Source organism: Saccostrea echinata, unplaced genomic scaffold (assembly GCF_033153115.1).
Source record: "Saccostrea echinata isolate AGI-Se365-2 ecotype Australia unplaced genomic scaffold, CSIRO_AGI_Sech_v1 ptg000015l, whole genome shotgun sequence".
NCBI classification, from domain to species: Eukaryota; Metazoa; Mollusca; class Bivalvia; order Ostreida; family Ostreidae; genus Saccostrea; species Saccostrea echinata.
The window spans coordinates 8,426,080-8,446,540 of record NW_026889764.1 but is presented as its reverse complement, the minus strand read 5'-3'; the positions used below and the strand labels follow the sequence as shown (position 1 = coordinate 8,446,540).

At 34.6% G+C, this 20,461-nt stretch overlaps 1 protein-coding gene across 1 annotated transcript; it reads right to left on the bottom strand.

Annotated features, from left to right (window-relative positions):
* Nucleotides 1-1,472: 1,472 nt before the first annotated feature.
* On the bottom strand, nucleotides 1,473-18,727 carry LOC133188064 (neurogenic locus notch homolog protein 1-like). Its single transcript, XM_061323452.1, has 10 exons — nucleotides 18,674-18,727; nucleotides 18,129-18,334; nucleotides 11,867-11,978; nucleotides 10,955-11,097; nucleotides 10,577-10,852; nucleotides 10,258-10,384; nucleotides 9,823-9,965; nucleotides 3,265-7,059; nucleotides 1,739-1,925; nucleotides 1,473-1,571 (listed from the first exon to the last, which is right to left on the bottom strand). Exons 1-10 carry the CDS (start codon nucleotides 18,725-18,727, stop codon nucleotides 1,473-1,475), a joined length of 5,142 nt encoding a protein of 1,713 aa, XP_061179436.1.
* Between the last annotated feature and the right edge of the window lie 1,734 nt (nucleotides 18,728-20,461).

Sequence of the window (20,461 nt, the reverse complement as noted above, 5' to 3'; positions counted from 1 at the left end):
AAAGATCTCACAACGGCTGAGATCTAGCTAATATTTGGGATGACCAAGCTCTGTAAACTTTCCTTTCTTCAAAATTTTATTTATTTCTCTATGCTTACTTGCAGCAGCATTTTCAGGTGCAGCTTAAATACTCCGGAGACCGGTATTTAGGCTTGCTTTGCAGAAAATCTGCTTAACTTTCCTTAGTAAAATTATATCATAAAAGTTACCATTGATAGTCCTTCCTTTGGCTGTATGTACATGTTTTAATGAACCTCTTTAATAAAAAGAAAATTAATAAAACATATTTGGAGCCCTTGCCTCTCTTTGCAATAATAGGACAACAGCTTTCTCTCTGATTCCACACACATTTAACGTGTGTTTTTTCTTAGGCATTTGTAAAGAAATAAGGCACCCATCTGATAGAATTATTGTTAGATTTATTTCATTAGTCAGAACTCGATCTATAAACTGTTATGACGATGAAATGTTTCGTGTTTAAGCAAAGTCTATCAATGCAAATTTGGAATTTTCAGATATCATGCTGCTCACAGCATCGATATTTTTGGTGCGGGCCTACAGATTTCGATCGACCAGTTTGACTGCGATCTTTTAATTGTACTTTTTTTTATTTCAAATTTCAGCTTCCATCTGAAAACTATACAGCATGAAAGACTAGTCTTTCCACATATCAAAATCATATCTTTAATATGGGTTATTCAGCTATTTATGTAAAGAAGCAAAGTTTTCACATACGCCCTCATTTTCATCTTCTTGGCAGAGATCATTTTTAAACAGTTTTCAGCTCAGAGTAGTGACAATGCTTACTTTAAATGTGAATTCCTTTGCGTCAACAATAGGAAAAAGCATGGGATTTTCTGTGATTCAAAGTTCTTTAATAGAACTATTCAACTATTAAAAAAAATAAAATAAAATTCTTCTATATTTATTATGATAAACTGTATATTGTATTACTTATTGAATGACCCTTGTACACTTTCGAGGTAATATAGGTTTCCTCTTTCCTATCTGCACAATGAATTAACAACTCTTAAAACTAACAAAATTTATCATGCATTGCATAATTAAGAAGAAGCTAGATCCTGAGTGATGATTATTTCCTGTCTGGCCGCGGTAGAGTTAGACATCACCACCAATCAAGGAACTTGGTCTTCTTGATTTCCTTGGAATTCGACTATGAAGATGGCAGCTGGTATAATTTTCGATATTTTCTACAATAAGCAACTAACAATGTAATTTTTTCCATATGAAACACTTGTGTGTAATGCTTTTCAAAATCTTGACTTTAAAAAAAAAGAAAGCCACTCATAAAAAATGCATTGGAAATTTTTTTTCTATTATTTTACCACTTGAAAATATGAATTTGTGTGTGTACCATATTTATGCCTGTATTATAATTAACTTGAAGTAACCCCCAAAAATGGTTATTTGATTAGCAATGAATTAACTGAAAGCAATTTGTCGTACATTACTTACATTTTGGAGATCTCAGCCACGAGGACAATGCACAACGCAATAGCAATCGATCCCAGTATGGCCGCTGTCAATTTCCAGTTTGTCGATAACCAATCCTTGAATTAAATAGAAGATTAGTACATTATAACAATGATGTGTCACAAAACAAACAAAACAAAACAAAGAAACAAAGGGGCAGAACAAAACTGTTATTAAAACGTGATGGGCCTAGCTAAGAATAAATGACATGTTAAGAAACAGAGTTCCTTTGTTAAACTATTACCTGCTTCGTGGTTCTTTTTACATGCTGGCGCCCTTTTGGTACGTGTAAAATGATTGGCGGATGAATATGTGTGTTCAGTTCTGATAGGTGATGCAAAATGTACTTGTTTATTTCCTGACGAGTCATCAGTGTACAATTACACACAAACTCAAATGAAAGTGTCATTATAGTAGAATTATCAGTTAGCCTGAAAAAATAAAATTATAGAAATAAGATATTTTTCATAATCAAATGTGTACAAATCTTACTTAACTTGGCTCCTGGATTATACAGGAGAAACGCTTTGAATACCATTTACACGAAGACAGAAAAATATCTAAAGAACAGTATCTTACTTTTTCTGTGTACTTTTGGAAACAATGTTGTACACCAGTTTATCGTCGGTGCATCTTAAAGCTTCCGACAAGTAATGAAAAAAATCTGGAACTCCTGATTCAGTTAAGATTCCATGAAACACTAGAGTTGAAATAAAATCACTTCCATTCTCTTCAGTACACTGATTCTCAAATAAATATTTAAAACACAGGTTTACACTTAAACTATTCCATTGTGGTTGGGCAAGGTTATCGTTACATTTCAAATCAAAAACATCGTCACGTGATTCCTGTCCAACATGTCTGTTGTTCCTGCAAATGGTATCTGTTACGAATTCTTGCATGTTCTTCAGCGCCAATTTCAGCTTACTTTCTTCTGTTTTATTCCTTGATATATTATATTTCAAGAAGTACAAATCACTGCAAAATTTATCAGAATATTTTATTTTGCACTGATGCATACATTTGGAATTGTTAAGACGTTTGTCTTTTGTCTGCCACACATCATCGTTTTGACTGCAAATAACTATCATTAATTCAGCATACGAAGTTCTTTTTAAGAATCCATCACATATGTAAGAAAAGATTGGTACCTTTTCGGTGAGAAATTCATTTAATAGCTCATTTTTCTTGTAAATTTCAAGTTTGCTTGAATTACTTATAGGATGTACATCATCAGTACAAGTATATATCATTATTTCAATCGTATCAAAAATCGTAACAATATTTGGAAAGAACCGTATTTTTGTACAATATTTGCTAACATTTCCCTTTGTAATACATTGCTTAGAAAAAATATTAACATCCCCATTAACGAAAACTTTTAAGCCTTTTCCTGTATCATTTTGAGAACGAATACTATGATTCAAAATGTTGAAACAAAACAATTTGTGGTCACCACAACAACTACAATTGTATCGATGCGAAATGGTGTCGACACAAGTTCCATTCAGCCTAATCAAGTAACAAAAGGTCCCACAATTTTCACCAAAATGATTGTTGTCGCATATGTACGTGCCATTGAATCTGCAAGTTCCATTTATTCTGCTCGATTTACACAATATCTCACAATTTTCACCGAAATGATTGCAATCGCAGAAGAATGTCCCGTTTAGGCTGCAAGTTCCATTCGGCCTGCTCGTGTTAAAAAACGTCTCACAATTTTCACCAAAATGATTTTGATTGCAGATGAATGTGCCATTGTGATAATACGTTCCGTTAGACCTGCTAGAGTTACAAAATATATCACAATTATCGCCAAAATGATTGTGATTGCAAATGAATGAACTATTGTGATAACAAGTTCCATTCGGCCTGCTCGAGTTACAAAATATCTCACAATTATCACCAAAATAATTGTGATTGCAGATGAATGAACCATTGTGGTAACAAGTTCCATTCGGCCTGCTCGAGTTACAAAACGTCTCACAATTATCGCCAAAATAATTGTGATTGCAGATGAATGAACCATTGTGGTAACAAGTTCCATTTGGCCTGCTCGAGTTACAAAATATCTCACAATTATCACCAAAATGATTGTGATTGCAGATGAATGAACCGTTGTGGTAGCAAGTTCCATTCGGTCGGCTTGAGTTACAAAATATCTCACAATTATCACCAAAATGATTGTGATTGCAGATGAATGAACCGTTGTGGTAACAAGTTCCATGCGGCCTGCTCGAGTTACAAAATATCTCACAATTATCGCCAAAATGATTGTGATTGCAGATGAATGAACCGTTGTTGTAACAAGTTCCATTCGGCCTGCTCGAGTTACAAAACGTCTCACAATTATCACCAAAATGATTTTGATTGCAGATGAATGAACCATTGTGATAACAAGTTCCATTCGGCCTGCTCGAGTTACAAAATATCTCACAATTATCGCCAAAATGATTGTGATTGCAGATGAATGAACCATTGGGATGACAGGTTCCATTTGGCCTGCTCGTGTTGCAAAACGTCTCACAATTATCGCCAAAATGATTGTGATTGCAGATGAATGAACCGTTGTGGTAGCAAGTTCCATTCGGTCGGCTTGAGTTACAAAATATCTCACAATTATCGCCAAAATGATTCTGATTGCAGATGAATGAACCGTTGTGGTAACAAGTTCCATTCGGCCTGCTCGAGTTACAAAATATCTCACAATTATCGCCAAAATGATTGTGATTGCAGATGAATGAACCATTGTGATAACAAGTTCCATGCGGCCTGCTCGAGTTACAAAATATCTCACAATTATCGCCAAAATGATTTTGATTGCAGAAGAATGAACCGTTGTGGTAACAAGTTCCATTTGGCCTGCTCGTGTTGCAAAACGTCTCACAATTATCACCAAAATAATTGTGATTGCAGATGAATGAACCATTGTGGTAACAAGTTCCATTCGGCCTGCTCGTGTTGCAAAACGTCTCACAATTATCGCCAAAATGATTGTGATTGCAGATGAATGAACCATTGTGGTCACAAGTTCCATTCGGTCTGCTCGAGTTACAAAATATCTCACAATTATCACCAAAATAATTGTGATTGCAGATGAATGAACCATTGTGGTAACAAGTTCCATTCGGCCTGCTCGAGTTACAAAACGTCTCACAATTATCGCCAAAATAATTGTGATTGCAGATGAATGAACCATTGTGGTCACAAGTTCCATTCGGTCTGCTCGAGTTACAAAATATCTCACAATTATCACCAAAATAATTGTGATTGCAGATGAATGAACCATTGTGGTAACAAGTTCCATTCGGCCTGCTCGAGTTACAAAACGTCTCACAATTATCACCAAAATGATTGTGATTGCAGATGAATGAACCATTGAGATGACAAGTTCCATTCGGCCTGCTCGTGTTGCAAAACGTTTCACAATTATCACCAAAATGATTGTGATTGCAGATGAATGAACCGTTGTGGTAACAAGTTCCATGCGGCCTGCTCGAGTTACAAAATATCTCACAATTATCGCCAAAATGATTGTGATTGCAGATGAATGAACCGTTGTTGTAACAAGTTCCATTCGGCCTGCTCGAGTTACAAAACGTCTCACAATTATCACCAAAATGATTTTGATTGCAGATGAATGAACCATTGTGATAACAAGTTCCATTCGGCCTGCTCGAGTTACAAAATATATCACAATTATCGCCAAAATGATTGTGATTGCAGATGAACGAACCATTGTGATCACAAGTTCCATGCGGCCTGCTCGAGTTACAAAATATCTCACAATTATCGCCAAAATGATTGTGATTGCAGATGAATGAACCATTGGGATGACAGGTTCCATTTGGCCTGCTCGTGTTGCAAAACGTCTCACAATTATCGCCAAAATGATTGTGATTGCAGATGAATGAACCGTTGTGGTAGCAAGTTCCATTCGGTCTGCTCGAGTTACAAAATATCTCACAATTATCACCAAAATAATTGTGATTGCAGATGAATGAACCGTTGTGGTAACAAGTTCCATTCGGCCTGCTCGAGTTACAAAACGTCTCACAATTATCGCCAAAATAATTGTGATTGCAGATGAATGAACCATTGTGGTCACAAGTTCCATTCGGTCTGCTCGAGTTACAAAATATCTCACAATTATCACCAAAATAATTGTGATTGCAGATGAATGAACCATTGTGGTAACAAGTTCCATTCGGCCTGCTCGAGTTACAAAACGTCTCACAATTATCACCAAAATGATTGTGATTGCAGATGAATGAACCATTGAGATGACAAGTTCCATTCGGCCTGCTCGTGTTGCAAAACGTTTCACAATTATCACCAAAATGATTGTGATTGCAGATGAATGAACCGTTGTGGTAACAAGTTCCATGCGGCCTGCTCGAGTTACAAAATATCTCACAATTATCGCCAAAATGATTGTGATTGCAGATGAATGAACCGTTGTTGTAACAAGTTCCATTCGGCCTGCTCGAGTTACAAAACGTCTCACAATTATCACCAAAATGATTTTGATTGCAGATGAATGAACCATTGTGATAACAAGTTCCATTCGGCCTGCTCGAGTTACAAAATATATCACAATTATCGCCAAAATGATTGTGATTGCAGATGAACGAACCATTGTGATCACAAGTTCCATGCGGCCTGCTCGAGTTACAAAATATCTCACAATTATCGCCAAAATGATTGTGATTGCAGATGAATGAACCATTGGGATGACAGGTTCCATTTGGCCTGCTCGTGTTGCAAAACGTCTCACAATTATCGCCAAAATGATTTTGATTGCAGAAGAATGAACCGTTGTGGTAACAAGTTCCATTTGGCCTGCTCGTGTTGCAAAACGTCTCACAATTATCGCCAAAATGATTGTGATTGCAGATGAATGAACCATTGTTGTCACAAGTTCCATTCGGTCTGCTCGAGTTACAAAATATCTCACAATTATCGCCAAAATGATTGTGATTGCAGATGAATGAACCATTGGGATGACAAGTTCCATTCGGCCTGCTCGTGTTGCAAAACGTTTCACAATTATCACCAAAATGATTGTGATTGCAGATGAATGAACCGTTGTGGTAACAAGTTCCATGCGGCCTGCTCGAGTTATAAAATATCTCACAATTATCGCCAAAATGATTGTGATTGCAGATGAATGAACCGTTGTGGTAACAAGTTCCATTTGGCCTGCTCGAGTTACAAAATATCTCACAATTATCGACAAAATGATTGTGATTGCAGAAGAATGAACCATTGTGGTAACAAGTTCCATTTGGCCTGCTCGTGTTGCAAAACGTCTCACAATTATCACCAAAATGATTGGGATTGCAGATGAATGAACCATTGGGATGACAGGTTCCATTTGGCCTGCTCGTGTTGCAAAACGTCTCACAATTATCACCAAAATAATTGTGATTGCAGATGAATGAACCATTGGGATGACAGGTTCCATTCGGCCTGCTCCTGTTGCAAAACGTCTCACAATTATCGCCAAAATGATTGTGATTGCAGATGAATGAACCGTTGTGGTAGCAAGTTCCATTCGGTCGGCTTGAGTTACAAAATATCTCACAATTATCGCCAAAATGATTGTGATTGCAGATGAATGAACCATTGTGGTAACAAGTTCCATTCGGTCTGCTTGTGTTGCAAAACGTCTCACAATTATCACCAAAATGATTGAGATTGCAGATGAATGAACCATTGTGATAACAAGTTCCATGCGGCCTGCTCGAGTTACAAAATATCTCACAATTATCGCCAAAATGATTTTGATTGCAGAAGAATGAACCGTTGTGGTAACAAGTTCCATTTGGCCTGCTCGTGTTGCAAAACGTCTCACAATTATCGCCAAAATGATTGTGATTGCAGATGAATGAACCGTTGTGGTAGCAAGTTCCATTCGGTCGGCTTGAGTTACAAAATATCTCACAATTATCGCCAAAATGATTGTGATTGCAGATGAATGAACCGTTGTTGTAACAAGTTCCATTCGGCCTGCTCGAGTTACAAAACGTCTCACAATTATCGCCAAAATGATTGTGATTGCAGATGAATGAACCATTGTGGTAACAAGTTCCATTCGGTCTGCTTGTGTTGCAAAACGTCTCACAATTATCACCAAAATGATTGAGATTGCAGATGAATGAACCGTTGTGGTAACAAGTTCCATTCGGCCTGCTCGAGTTACAATATATCTCACAATTATCGCCAAAATGATTGTGATTGCAGATGAACGAACCATTGTGATAACAAGTTCCATTCGGCCTACTGGAGTTACAAAATATCTCACAATTATCGCCAAAATGATTGAGATTGCAGATGAATGAACCGTTGTGGTAACAAGTTCCATTCGGCCTGCTCGAGTTACAAAATATCTCACAATTATCGCCAAAATGATTGTGATTGCAGATGAATGAACCGTTGTGGTAACAAGTTCCATTCGGCCTGCTCGAGTTACAAAATATCTCACAATTATCGCCAAAATGATTGTGATTGCAGATGAATGAACCATTGTGGTAACAAGTTCCATTCGGTCTGCTTGTGTTGCAAAACGTCTCACAATTATCGCCAAAATGATTGTGATTGCAGATGAATGAACCGTTGTGGTAACAAGTTCCATTCGGCCTGCTCGAGTTACAATATATCTCACAATTATCGCCAAAATGATTGTGATTGCAGATGAACGAACCATTGTGATAACAAGTTCCATTCGGCCTACTGGAGTTACAAAATATCTCACAATTATCGCCAAAATGATTGAGATTGCAGATGAATGAACCGTTGTGGTAACAAGTTCCATTCGGCCTGCTCGAGTTACAAAATATCTCACAATTATCGCCAAAATGATTGTGATTGCAGATGAATGAACCATTGTGGTAACAAGTTCCATTCGGCCTGCTCGAGTTACAAAATATCTCACAATTATCGCCAAAATGATTGTGATTGCAGATGAATGAACCATTGTGATAACAAGTTCCATTCGGCCTACTGGAGTTACAAAATATCTCACAATTATCGCCAAAATGATTGTGATTGCAGATGAATGAACCGTTGTGGTAACAAGTTCCATTCGGCCTGCTCGAGTTACAAAACGTCTCACAATTTTCACCAAAATGATAATCTTGACACATAACTTTTCCATGATCACAAACAAAGTTCCTAGTCGGTGGAATGCAGTCGTAGACTAAGCGGTACTTTATATTAAAGCTGTAAAATCAAATCAAATCCATTTTTTCTATAAGGCTTAAACTGAACTAGAGTATTCCAAGTAACACATGTGTCTCTTGCTTTGTAGCTTCATTAAAGATGTAAATAAATCTAAGAGTGGTCAGCTTTTTATTTACTATTAGAATGATAGTTTATAAATGCATTTGCCAGCAAAGAAAAAAAATTGCATCCATGGTTAGTATAAGACTTCGACAGAACCTGACAATCAAAGAAAGTATGGGTCCCTAACCCTCAAACAAATAATGAAATTGAAATCATTAGAAATAACTAGTAGTATTTATCATTTATTATTACTTGTTTCCAACAATCCGTCAAAAAAGATTTCAGTCTGTTTTACTGCAATTTTCATAGTATTTCAATATAAGTTTTTATGGTAACAGAATATGATACAGTATCAAAGTACTGTATCATGAGCTCAACGTGTTTCCAACAATCCTCCAAAAGAGATTTCAGTCCGTCTTTACTGCAATTGTCAGTCTACACGATCTTTTGTGGAATACTGATCCCAATATATTTTCATAGTATTTAAATATGTGTGTGTGGTAACTGAATATCATATAGTTTCAAACTACAGTGGCATGATCTCATAAACATTTATTAATGCTAATTATCAAAATCCTGCCTCTTAAAATTCAAAATTCATGAAGTTGAACTGCCCAGAGTATTTTTTTTGCGAAGTAGGTCATAGGTCAAGGTCAAGTGGATTGTAGTGCTAGTATTTTTCATAATATTTCATGACTAACAGTGCACATGCTAAAGAGCATAGACTTAGCTCTTAAATGTCAAAGATATGCTGTATATCGGCATTATGAACTATTTTAAAAAGTAGGTCAAAGGTCAAGGGTCACGAGGTCAGAAACCATGGTAATTTACAAAAGTTATTGTACCAAGCAATATACTAGTATATGCAAAATATCAAATCCATATCTCTTACAGTTCTCGAGATATAGGGTGTGACAGACAGACAGACAGACAAAGTGATCCCCAAGTGCCGCTCTGCTCTGCGGGCGACACAAAAATTCATTAGAAATCGTAAGTAGTAAATTTTGCTATTGGAACATCATTCAAGAATACAGTTTATACTAGATTTTATCCCCTTCGTTATGCAGCGGAAGAGTCTGGGGTCTGAATTCTGCATTTCTAGTAGGAGCAACATCTTGAAGCTTAAATACTTGGCCCAGTTGTGTGTTGTTAGTTTTCAAATAAATGGCACAAGAAGGGTTTTGCTTGAAAAATAAAAGAATACCGAATTACTATGCAAGGTGCTTCCAAAACAATGAAAATGAAATAATATACAAAGGTTTTCGTGCTTTACAAAGCCTCTTTAATTACTTCTCTAGACTTACTGAATGAAATATATGGAGATGATTCTGAACATCTGCACTTGAGTGATGAAGCATAATATACGTAATGATGTTCATTGGAATAGGTCAACGATAAGTATCAGATGCACTATGTTCAGATTTGAGGGATAAAAATATAATTTGTCCTCTTTGATCCATTTGTACATATACTCACAAAACTGTTAAAGTCTGGGTAGTAGAAGCTCATCGTATTATTGGTAAATCCCAGCCTGCTCAAGTCAGGTGTCTGGTGAAGAATGACAGGTGCATACGTCATTTGCTGGAATGTGACATTCTTGTAGCTTAAAAGAAGATATATATATATATATATATATATATATATATATATATATATATATATATATATATATATATATATATATATATATATATATATATATATGTTAGAACAATTTTAACTTTATAATCATATTCTCAAAGAAAGTACATTCTCGTAAAGGTTTCATCATAAAAAGTATTACGAATTAATTTACCTTTGTTTGACAATAAGGTCGTAAGTGATGTTTGATGCATTTTCTGGAATATGCGTTTTAACAAACTGTATTTCAAAAAACGCTCCAACGGAATGTCTCTGACATGTAAGGTTACCGTATGTGCTGCAAGTGCAGTTCTTAAAAATAGAGGAATTACAGTATCGCTGACAACGGTCACCAAAGTAACCTGGCGCACAAACCACGTGACCGGATTTGTTACAGATTTGGTTTTTATCGGAATGACAGTCATAGTAAACTTGAATTTCAGCGTCGACCCTGCAAAAAATATTTCCGATAAAAATATTCCTTCGTTGAAAATTTGGTGTTGCTATAAAATCAGGAAATATCCGACGAAAATTTTAGACAAAATGTACATACCATAGGTTCGTCTTGGTGTTTTGAAACCTAAATGAATTCTTAGATGCAGATGGTAGACTATTTGACACATTGTCTAGTTTAAGAACCTGTGTATAAAATTCATTGGCCTTGCACGTCACTTTAAAGTTTATCCGAGGTTTTATCTATAGTACAAAATAAGATTGAAGTTTGTCAGGAAGAGGATATACACATTTTAGTGGAACCCAATTTCATTTATCTATCAAAGATTCAATCAATATTTATCAGGGTATGTTTCTCAATGTAAAAGGCGTCTTGAATCCATAAAAAACTCACAGAAACCTTAAGTTTGATAAGTACATCGAGACTAATTTATCTTATAACATTTTCGCACCTTATTCATGAGTAATTGTACAAATATTCATACTTGTAGCAACAAGGTTTTTTTTTCAAATTTCAAAGAAAGGGAAGGGGGCAGCCAGAAAAATTATTGACAAGAAAAAAAATCAAATAGGCTTTTTCGCAAAACTTAAATTCATAAATCGTGAGGCGAAGGGGATAGGTAACAATCCCATTGCTGGAGCTTAAAGTATTTTCAGCACAATAATATGAGAAGTTTCCAACATAACACAATAAATTGGTGGGAGTGGGAAGTATGTATGGAAAAATTCTCATTGGAAAAAATGCCCTCTCTTTTTACTTACTACGGGCCTGTATTTTGTTATAACAACGTCATGTAAACCATTCAATAATGCATGTAATATGATTTTTTTTTTTTTAATATACTAAAAACAGTTTAAGATTTTTTTAAGGATTAAAAATATTTAATCAGGAAAATGATAAAAATCAGACGTTTTTTTTAAAAAATCATGTTTTTTTTATCAATCTAAATGACCTCATACCTTCGAAATGTTAACACTTTCATAGGTAAGACAGTGACATTTAATTACTTACATGAAAATCACTATCTGGAAAATAAAACCTCATCATATTCCCTTTGTTTAGGTTTCCTAGCAAACTTTCCAAACTATCAAGTTCCGTTCGACAAAATTCTTCATCCCCATAACTGTAAGAAATCCAAATACGGATAAATTATTGCTTATTTGTTTTGTTTTCTTTGCTTCAGGTAAATTTATTTCAAAGGGTTTTTTAACAATGCACATAATTTGCCGCTTCAAATGTACCCTAACAAAAATTTACTATATATTACTATAGTAAATACCTTGATACTTTGATTTACTATGAAATTATACACAAGAAGTTTTTTTTAGATTTAGAGTCCTAATATCTCTTAAATTACATACCAATGATGTGAGTTTTGTAAATAAATGTGAATATATAAGTAATATTTCCTTTGAATATAAAAAAAATACATGTAAGAATCGGGGAAATAAAAATATAATATTGAAATCCAAAATAAAAATACTTTGATTTGCTACAGTAAAAACTTTGATTTACTATAATGAACACTTTGATACTAAAGTATATTATAGTTGACTATAGTTAACTATAGTAAACTATAGTTAACTATAGTATTTTTTTTTGTTAGGGTAAGTTTATTCTTATGAAATACACTATATACAGAATAAACAGTTCTGCTAGTCGACGACAAAAAGATCTTAAATTATGCACTAGAGAAGTGTGCAAAATGATATTTGTTTATTTTTAACTGGGTTTCTCGTACGAGAAATAATTGAATTGGTGAAAATGGTGGGCTAGTTGGTGAGCGGCTGCCAAAAGGGTACATCATTTGTTCGGATAACTTCCCTTATAGTTTTCGAGACAGGAACATTTTTTTTTATTTTGCAGATCAATTGTACATATATCAGAGATGTGCAAACTGCTTTGATATTGATTTTTGAAACTTTTTGAGAAAAATGCAAGCTGTTAAACTTAGTAATTTTTTTGTGCCAAATACTGAATGGAGGGTACCTCATTTGTCCAAATAATTCCTCCTTCAGTTTTCAAGATAGGGACTTCTTATTTCGCAGATCAGTTGTACATATATTAGAGATATGCAAATTGCTTGAATTTTGATTTTTGATATTTGTTTTAGAAAAATACTACCTATTGAAGCTAATCATTATCTGCAAAATATTGCAATATAGGGTACATCATTTTCCAGATAACTCCTTCAGTTTTCAAGATGGGAATTTTTTTCTATTTTGCAGATAAATTGAACATGTATGAGAGATGTGCACACATGTGCTGCTTGGATTTTATTTTTGATAATTTATGAGAAAAATACCAGCTCTTAAACATTGTTATTTCTAAACATATTGCATATAGGGTTTATTATTTGTCCGGATAACTCCTCCTATAGTTTTCAAGATAGAAGTCTTTACAGTCAAGTCCACACTTTGCAAAAGTTGTGTCCCTTTGTGGGGTCTACAAAAAGAAACGATATTTCTCCTCTTTATGCTACCAAGCAAATGGGTGTGCTCCAATGAATCCACGGGGTTTAATTTTTTCTTTCAATCACCATCTTCGGAAAATCGATAGACACGATGCAGATTTTTCCAGTCAAATGACAAAGTTACAGACCAGAAAACTACGAAAGCTACTGTGAGGATTCTATAACTTTCTTCCCAAAGATGGCGACCAAGGGACATAACTTTTGAAAAGTGTGGATTCAACGATTTTGCTGATCAGTTGTACATATAACAGATATTTTTGATCATTAATGGTGAAAATGCTTTGTTAAACTTAGTCATTTTTATGCAAAATATCCTAATGGGGTACAGTGATGTTACCTTCTGAAGTTTTCAGAATAGAAAGTTTTTATAATAAATAACGTTCATATTTACAAGAGTCACTGTGGAATCATTAGATTTCGTGGTGGCTCAATCTTCGTGAAATTCGTGGGTACCTGTCATCAACGAATTAAACCCTCCACGAATTAATAAACTAGGGTTACAAAGTGACTGCCATAGTTCCTCTTGTAGGTATAAGGGAATATACATGAAATTACGTTCCTACGAACCTGTACAATTTAAGCAATCAAAGAAAATAAGCTCCCACGAATATTATTGATTTCACAGTATTTCCCTCCTGGAGTCAATCTAGGATCAACCGGCATAAGGTGCTGTCTTCCCTCATGGGGCAGTATTTGATAAATAAAATCTATATGTGTATGTTCATTCTGTGTGTGTGTTTTGTTTTTGTTTGTTTTGTTTTTGGCCCATATGGAATTCCATATACGACAACCAACTGCTTACTACCAACTGATCACTGCTTACTGCCACTGCTTATAAATGATATTACCCTAGGCTATTTTGTTATCTTTTATGCATGCTTGAATAAATCCTACGAGTATAGATCCTATGATAGCAAGAAAATAACGGCGAACTATAGTTCTACATACAAATCATGAGTGATTTTTCATATTTATATAGACATTTATGTGAATATTCATAAGACGTAACTTATTTGCAAAAACAAAGAGATATATTTTAAGTCTTTAATTGGTACAATTTGTGTTTTTCACTATAGAAATCAACGGAAAATGGAAATTTATTTTGAAAACATCTATAATACCTCACCCCCCTCCCCCCCCCGTGACACAACAATTAATTTTTACATAAATAAATAAATAAATAATAAAACATGTGTAGAGCGCCCCATATAATAAAACTTATACTCTAAGGCGCTTAACAATAAGATTATAGTAAAATAAATGCACAAGATAGTAATTAAAGCTTTAAAACGAAAATGAGAGATGCATAAAATTATTTTTTAAAAATGTTTGAGATATTTTAAAAAATAAAAATCATAGGGGTTTAAAACTCAGGGAAAGCAGTCTTTAAAAAGTGTGTTTTAGCAATTTTTTTAAAAACATCCACATTTTGAGCCAATTTTATGTGTTCCACAAACTGGTGGCTGCCTAACTAATAGTCCGCTCTCAAAAGGTCTTAGTTCGAACTTTTGCTACTACAAGTCTTATTGATGTTTCCGATCTTAGTGATCGAACTGGCTTATAAACTTCAACAAGTTCTTGTAGATATGAAGGAGCATATCCAAACAGGGTGCAGTACGTAGGTAAGCACCAGTATCGTAAATTGTGGTCGATACTGGGCCGAAAGCCAGTGCAGTTCCGCAAGGACGGAGGAAATACGATTCCGCTTTGATGTCCTCGAGACAATTCTGCACCTTCTGTAAGCGGTCCAAGGTGGTCCTGTTGATTCCAAACAGAAGAGAGTTGGCATAATCGACCCTTGATGTAACTAGCGCATTGAAAATTAAGAGTCTTACATGCATCCGTTGTTATGAGATGGCGAATTCGTCCAATATTACTGATACGAAAGTAACTCGTCTTCACAATAGAAGACACATGACTCTCAAATGTCAGATGGGAATCGAAATAAACGCCAAGGTTCTTGACGAGCGATGCAACAGAAATGTTATCTCTAGCTTTAAGATGGTGAAGTGGAATGTTTGTTGCGTTGTGTTCGGAAGAGAAAATAATTAGCTCCGTTTTGCCCTGGTTAAGTTTCAACAGGTTCGTAGCCATCCACGATCTAATATCTGCTATACACGCTTCCAATCTTGAAAAATAGTTATTCCAGCCTTCTATTGGTTTTATAACGAGATAAATTAGCGAGTCGTCTGCATAACTGTGGTAGTACATTCCATGTTGTCGACATGCAGATGGCCCCAATAGGATTGGAAAACAAACTGCAGAGTTTAGGTCCAAGAATAGACCCTTGAGGGACTCCAAAAAGAAAAAACTCGCTCGGTGCATTTGAGCGAGTTAATTGACACAGATTGACGTCGATTTTCTAAGTAAGGTTAAATCTACTGTAAGGCTCTATCTGTTATTTCATAAGCTGCATTGAGCCTATCCAATAGGATACGATGGTCAATGACATCAAATGCAGCTGACAGGTCGAGGAGCACAAGGACAACAGACGACCCACTATCTAATGCCTGCGTAATGTCATGATGCACTTTGAGAAAAGCAGTTTCTGTAGAATGATGTTTTCTTTATGCTGACTTCATTGTGTCACTAAGGCAATTTAAGTTTTTTAAGTTTAGTTGGTTGTCTAGTCTCTTAGCAACTACCTTTTCAAGTATTTTAGAGATGAACGACAGATTGCTGACAGGTCTGTAGTTTGAAAGGATTTCCTTATCTAATCCTGGTTTCTTGAGCAGGGGCGTAATAACTGCCTCCCTGAAACTAGAAAGAACTGCATATTCTGAGAGAGATGCGTTTATAATTGATGTTATAATAGGAAGAAGTGACTCCAAGCATTGTTTTGTCAGATATGTTCGGAGCGGATCCAACTCACAAGACTTGGTTGCCGACTTTTTGATGATTGACTCAACTTCATCTACAGTCGTCAAATCAAATGCAGTTAAGTGTTCTCCAATGAATTTTACATCTAATCTATGGTGGTCTGACTGATCTGCTTGGATTTGTTGGAGTCCTTCTCGCATCTTAGTCACCTTGCTTATGAAGAAGTCTGAAAAGGCCTCCACAAGATCAACATCTGGCAAAGTAGTTGGTAGAGGGGATTGCATTTTTTTCCCATGAGGTCTTTAGTGAACTTGATGAGCTGCTTAAGATCTCTGCCCCTTTCCTCAACTTTGCACGAATAGTAGCCCTTCTTTGCTTTGTGAAGCAAGACGCTTTTTTACAGGTATTATGAATTGTTATTTCACAAATTCATACCAAGGTTTGTTGTTTTATTGGGGGGGGGGGCATATGTATACAGACTAAAACAGGAAAATAGTCATTTTATAACCAATTTCAAATGAGAAAACAAATTTTAAAAAATGTACTGAAAGAGTCATTTATCCATTTCCATGAGTATTTGAAAATCTGGTGATGTTTTAAAGCCTGATTTCAATTGATATTTTTCTTTGCATTCAAACAAGTTTTAATGGCCAAATTGCCATTTATATTGAAGTTAATAGGAAAAAGAAATGTTTCCTCTTAAAAACAAAACATTTAATTCGATCCCACAATTCCTTGCAGGCGTATAATTCAATAGGTCACATACGATAAAAGAACAAATTCTTAGTTGGGTCTTGGGTAACATTTGTTAGCATATGTATTTACACTAGAAATATTCCTGAAAATTATAATAACATAACTTTTGCCAAGGGTAAAATATCTAGCTATATATCTTTTAGTATTTCTTTTTATCCTATGAAAGGTATCTGTATTTCTGAATTTTTATATGTGTTTTATTTAATCGTTTTAATGGCTAATGTTAGATCTGTAAAAACAGTGGTTGGGATGTTCCGAATAAATTGCCAACATATACTATACAGTAGTGCTCCCTCAATAATAATGACTATGGCCTTTTTATTTCTTGACAAGGGATTCCTGTTGCCCCCCCCCCTTCCCATCAATCACACACTCCGCACAGAAATTGCTTCCTTGCCCACGATCAATTATTTTTACACAGAGTAAAGGTTATGCCTTGTATTATGATTTTTCATTAGTATTTCTGGTGTAAATGCATAGTTATCAAGGATCCTACTAAAAGTTTGCCCCTTCTTATTTTTCTGATGTTATAATCTCTCCCCGTCAGTAAAAGGTATTGTCTGCAAGGAAATGTGGGAATTAGATGTTTTGTATTTTAGAGGAGATACTCCTTCCTCCTGTTTATTCCTTCCTCGCCTTCAGCGTTTAAAAATTCCTGAATCCGCCAATTTTTTTGCTATTATTGTAATACTATTGCTTTCATAGGGTTTATTCAAGCATGCGTATTAAAGATATTAAAGATAACAAATCAGGAAATATCATCTATGAGCAGTGGCAGTTGGCAGTAAGCAGTTGGCTGCATGTAGTACATGGAATTCCATAGGCCCCATACTTTACCAATAAAGCTATTGTAAAAAATTGTCATTAAAAATTTTTAGATGCATATTTTAAACTAGTAAGCTACACCAATGCCGCAAAAAAGACACATAATACATGTACACATATAAAAGCAATTTTTATTGTAAAACAGAGTTTTTAAAATACTGCAGTGTGTGTTGGACTTACGAGAACCCTGATGATGCGTTTCTGTATCCTACTGTGTGTGTGTGGGGGGGGGGGGGGAGGGGGTAATTGTTATTGTACATGGATAGATCTACTAGTATGCGTCAATTCATAGACCTGTGGTCAAATAAATCATCAAAAGAGGGGTTGCATTATACACATACTTATCAGTCGAAAGTCTAGAGATCCGGATAACAAAGTGGTGTTCAAAACTTGACTTACGTTTGATTGAACGTCATAGAACAACTGCTGTTAAGACTTGAATCGGTAATATTCATGACTAAAAAGACTCCGACAGACTTTCCCTCACACTTCAGAATCTTGTTGTTCCCAATGCAGCTGCAGTTACTAAACATGCTGGCATTGCAGTATGCGGAGCATACATCAGTATAAGGGCTATCTTCAGACATGGCATGAAGCGGGAACAGCTGAAAGAAACAGAATAATGTGTATCTGAATGCATTTGACATAAATATGTATATATATATACGTCATGTTACAAAAGACTTTAAACGAGCTCACAATTCAAAATTAGAAAAACAAGAGATTATAACTTGTTCTCCAACAGATTCTGTCCATGTCACTCATATAATCTTTAAAGAAAAATATATTCATGTACTTGAATATGAAAATGATCTCCACATCAGACAGAGGCATTTGTATTTAGCCTCTATAGAGTTTGAATTGACAATTTTCGTGCCTAGTGTAAGTGTATGAGGCACCAAAAATAGAAAGTAGTGAAATTGAATGAATGAATTTTAACTTACCTTCACTAAAAGAAAGGGTAGGGTAAAAAGTGGATGTGATCTTAAAATAAACATCCTTCCAACAACAGTATAGATTGTAAAATTGTTATCTTGAGCATCGGGTAGAAGAAATTATTATACAACAAGGGCGATATGATAAAGGGTCAAGTATGTAACAATGTAGTCATTCGATACAATTTGATAAACTACTGTTTCGTGATAAAAAACATAATAATAACTGTATGACTGTGTTTGATTCAATACATATTTTAATAAGGATGGCAATTTGTAACCGTTTACTCAGTCGGAACGATCGTAATCAGTTAGACAATTTGTAATCGATTAGTCAAAAATAAATAAAGTACAAGTAGATGCAAATTTGATTTTATTATTATTTATTTTAATAATCTGCATAAACGTAAATAGGTATGCGTTTTTATATATTTATTTAAGCTCATTTGGAGGTAATTATGGCTCTTCAGATTGAGATCGTGGGTTATTGGTCAGTTTGTGGAGTGTAAATTACCTTTTCTCTTTTTTTTTTTTTTTGGGGGGGGGGGGGGGTTGTATTTTTTAACATGTCGCTACCCACACTGCCCTGTATTTATTTCAAGATAATTAAATCACTGTTGAGTACTTGTTGAATTGATTATGATGTATCTCTTCCCCGTCTATGATTTGAGTTTTTATATAAAATTATATCAATAAACAAACAATTTTAAATTAACTGATAGTTCAGACTTCATTCTGATAATGGTGACAATGCACAATGAACTTGTTTGACATCTGCTCTGGAAAATTTTCAATTCTCTGATTTCACTAGCATGTTTCGTTGTTTAATTATTTTTTTAAATTTTATTTTACATGTATTTTATTTTTATTATTCTCATCATCAACATCATCATCATTATTATTATCATTATCGAAATTAAATAAATATATCTCATTTTCTGATCAAGCATAAGCAGAACATTTCTAACTTCTAAGTCTTTTTGTGTGTATGAATAGAGTTAACTTGAAACGATGTCAAATAAATCTGTATTTTGATACCCAAACATATATATATATATATATATATATATATATATATATATATATATATATATATATATATATATATATATATATATATATATATATATATTAGGGATGTCAAAATATTTATTTTCCTTAGTCGATCATTCGATTGCATTATTCGAACGATAGTCGAATATTTGGAACATTTTCTGAAAATAAAATTTTATTTCATACTTCATTGGTACATACTCAGAAACCTTTTTACTTAAATCTGTTTAAAAAGTAACATCAAGATTAATGCAACGTAACGCGTGGATAGCATGATTCTATGAAATAAATTTAGAAACCTAATTCTCCAAAATTTATTATTTCCCCATAAATAGAATTCGTAAATCGGCCTGTACATGCGGTCATTTTTTATTTAGTAAGCATTAAAAAATTGCCAGCTGATATTTTTTTAAAGCTTATTATGAAATAAAATGGAGGGGGGAGGCTATCAAAATGTCCTCAAACAGTTTAAAATGTAAGCGCATTGTTTTAATAATTATCGATGTATCAAAACAGGTTTATTCCTTGCATTTGAGCAAACTTAAAATAACAAAAGATATTTGTCCAATGAATGATTTTACAAACAAAGCCCATTATATTGGTTAATTTATTACAAAAACAACACAGGCAGTTACTGACAATTAATTCTCGCAGTAGTGAAGCATTTATAATTGCTGTACTTTCTATACGTACATGGAAAATCTACCGTTTTTTGTTGAGGAAGATTATCGACTGTCTATGAGA

Excerpts from the sequence above, each read along its gene's own strand:
- LOC133188064 (XM_061323452.1), bottom strand. The coding sequence starts at position 18,727 with ATGTTTATTTTAAGATCACATCCACTTTTTACCCTACCCTTTCTTTTA. Across the intron at positions 10,853-10,954 it reads AACACCAAGACGAACCTATG|GGTCGACGCTGAAATTCAAG; the intron begins GTATGTACATTT and ends TATTTTTTGCAG. Across the intron at positions 1,926-3,264 it reads TCTAGCAGGTCTAACGGAAC|GCTAACTGATAATTCTACTA; the intron begins GTATTATCACAA and ends TTATTTTTTCAG.